This window comes from Crocodylus porosus, unplaced genomic scaffold, assembly GCF_001723895.1.
Source record: "Crocodylus porosus isolate Cpor-Errol unplaced genomic scaffold, CroPor_comp1, whole genome shotgun sequence".
NCBI classification, from domain to species: domain Eukaryota; kingdom Metazoa; phylum Chordata; order Crocodylia; family Crocodylidae; genus Crocodylus; species Crocodylus porosus.
Window position 1 is genome coordinate 160,014,360 of NW_017728906.1, and position 3,177 is coordinate 160,017,536.

A 3,177-nucleotide genomic window follows, 5' to 3' on the forward strand; every position below is an offset into this window, starting at 1 on the left:
CAAAAAAAGAAGTTCTAAGACTGAATTATTTGTTCAAAATTATTTTATACCTAGCAACACCATATTAAAATTATCTAAAAAAATAAAAAATAAACATTGAATTCTGCCAAGCCTAGATATAAATGTTTCCCTAAAAGGAAGATGGTGCATCACATGCTGAACTCTCTGATTAAGCTGTTAAATTCCGCAATCAGTTTTAAGATATTAATATCTGATGACTGATATATTTAAAAGTCAGTAGACCAGAGACTGGCTATACTTCTTCCTTCTTGAGTTGTAGGTCACTACTTACTTTACTGATCTCACATGGTGACTAGATTGTTGACACGTTTTATCAGCTATTTGCTTCTGTGGAGAAGACTGGTAGGCAACAGTGTTTTGACACCCACCTCTACAGAATGTCCAGGTGGTTATATTGTATTTTTGTGGTAAGACCACTGGATTTATGAATATTTTGGTGAACATGCTCTAAAGAGCCAGCTGGTGGGAAAATGATTTCTGATTTGCAACAATGTCAGGTATTGTTAAATAAAACACCATTTTGAAGGTATTTTATCCTAAAGATGAGCACAGCTAGGAACACAATGGGCACAGTATGCAATAAGTGTTAATGTACATTTGGGTTTTACAACTATACGTGGTTTAAGGCAATCCTTAACCTGGGTTCAGTTTTTCAATAGACAATAGAACTGGTTTCGTGACTTTGGTCTTTTCCTATGTGACTGGACACAATGTTCTTGTCAGTTTGGGACTAGGAAAATCAATATATGCCACGTCACAGGAGGGAGGGACTTGGTGGCAGAGTGATTAAAGACATCTAATTATCGCTCCACAGTCGTGAGCCTGAGCCCCTTTGTGGACTTGTGCTAAAGACTTGCTCCCATTTGATATGGCTCTAAATGAGTGCCTGATCATTTGGGCTGGGGAACCAAAGGCAGTCCAGTATGATACCAGCTCCCTTACATGCTCGTTCTGTGAAATGAAAAGCATGCTCTAACTGCACTGGTCCTATGGATGTTTAAATGTTACAGGGGTGGTATGAGAAAGGATTTACTTCCAGACACGTTCTGAAATATTAGTGTGGACTAATTAACCAACTAAAATGGATTAAACAAACCGGGCCCAATAATTTAAGAATTCAAAAACAATTATTTAATACTATTAAATAAATATCATTATACTGGTTATGATTTATTTAGGGACAAAACTGCAAAATTCTTTAATAGTGCAAGTTCTCTCAAATAAATTGTAAGACTGAAGTCTTTGTTCAAAATTATACAAGGCTTTTTCAGTAAATAAATTCTATCTCAGAGGAGCTTTTGCTAACAGTTCACTGAAAAAAAAATCAATTTGTAGTGTTTTTCATTAGTTAAGTTACATTATGTATCATGTGCTCTGACCATGTATCTTATATATGAAGTTTCTGACGGTATTGCTTGGTATAAAGAGCACAAAATGACAAATAACTTACAAAATTAATTAACAGCAAAATTTTCAAGACTTATTTTAGAATTACAATTTTTTAAGGTTTCCTTTTAGTTAATTTAAGCAACTGCATATTCACCATATATCCAGCCATTCAGTCTTACAATTCACATTTGAGGGAGCTTGACACTTCACTCAAATATTTACAGAACATGAAAGCAAAAGGGACAAAAGCAAAACAAAAGGAAATTTGCTTAGTATTCTGAACAAACATTCCTGAAAAGTGGTTCCTGCATTTATCAATTTGATTGTTCATCAACGTTCATCATAATCACAGTGACAAAGTAAAGTCCAATTTACTGGCCTCAACAATTTCTATTTTAGATATAATGAATAAAGAAAAAATGAGAAGAAAAGGAAAAGCTGCAGCACTTTTCAAAATGAAGTATAGCGTTTTAGTTTGAGGATGAATGGATACCATCAATAAAACTGACCAGAAACTAGCTTACACAGAACAACCAAAAATACATACTTCTGTTTGCCATAAACACTTCCAAAGCAGTGTTCTGAAGAAGGTAACGTCTTGAAAAAACAGCTCGAATTTCACTGAACATCCATTTTCCATGAAGACCTTCGGTGTAGGCAAGAACCTAAAATGAAAAAAGGAAGCAGACATTTATTAGATGTTTGCTTTGACACTACTGCATAAGAACACAGCAAGTGTTATGTATCAAATAAGAGAGGGTAAGATTATCCTGCTGAACTTGATGACATGCAAAAACACAAAGTTAGCAGTTGAACAGAAAAGCTAGTTAAAAAATAAAATAAAATGTGATTACAGTTCAAGAAGTGTTTGCAAATATGGCAACATGACATTGGATAAATCTGCTTCTGTTGTGTCATATCACATTATTTTATGTAGACCAAAAAAAATTCCAGTCAAGCAATGCAGACTGAATGGACTGCAGATAAGTAAGCACTACGAAATGTACAAAACAGAGTTGCAAGTTAAGATGGGTATCCTGAGTTTAAATTTTGCGACTGAGTTGTATAAAGGTAAAGAATAACATAAATGGATACTGAAATCTCTAAGTCAGCTTCCTAGGCTGCAAGTTAGAAATACTCTGTTCTTCATCTACCAACACAAGGAAATAAAATATCATTGTTGCATTCATTTTTCTAAGTTTTCTAAGGTTAACTGTATTTTAATATTCCAAAGCATTAGTGTTATGGTGACTTTCTATTTCTGTGTAATTTAACCAAAATACAAAAATATTTTAAAGTAAAATAGTTGAAAAAATAGCACGGAGTTTATAAATAGTCATGATCTGAGCTTAAGGTCTGACTTACTGTTACAAGACCTCATGCAGTCACTAATTCCTAACTTGCCTATTTCATATTTGACTCATTGTCATACACACAGAAGAAGACAGACAAGATGCAAAGGATGTGGTTTAATTAGGCTTCAGTTTTATTAACTAAACTCATCTGGGAAATATCTGGCAATATTTTGTATAGTGAGGGCCATCATTTCTTCCTTAATCATTTTCACCTGTTATAAGATAGCTGTCAACTCCTAACACTAAGATGTTAGTGATGACACTAAGATGTGGGGGGACATGGGAACATTGGAAGGATGCAACAGACTACAATCTGACCTAGACAAGTTACAAGGGTGGGCAGACGAGAATAGGATGGGTTTCAACACAGACAAGTGCAAGGTGCAAGGTGATGCACCTCGGGAGGAACAAC

At 34.7% G+C, this 3,177-nt stretch overlaps 1 protein-coding gene across 1 annotated transcript in view; it reads right to left on the bottom strand.

Annotated features, from left to right (window-relative positions):
* LOC109306591 (neurobeachin) overlaps positions 1-3,177 on the bottom strand; it is a 529,566-nt gene that overhangs the window by 153,301 nt on the left and 373,088 nt on the right. The window contains exon 19 of the mRNA XM_019530077.1: positions 1,958-2,075. Coding sequence (XP_019385622.1) covers positions 1,958-2,075 — 118 coding nt within the window. The remainder of the gene's footprint in view (positions 1-1,957; positions 2,076-3,177) is intronic.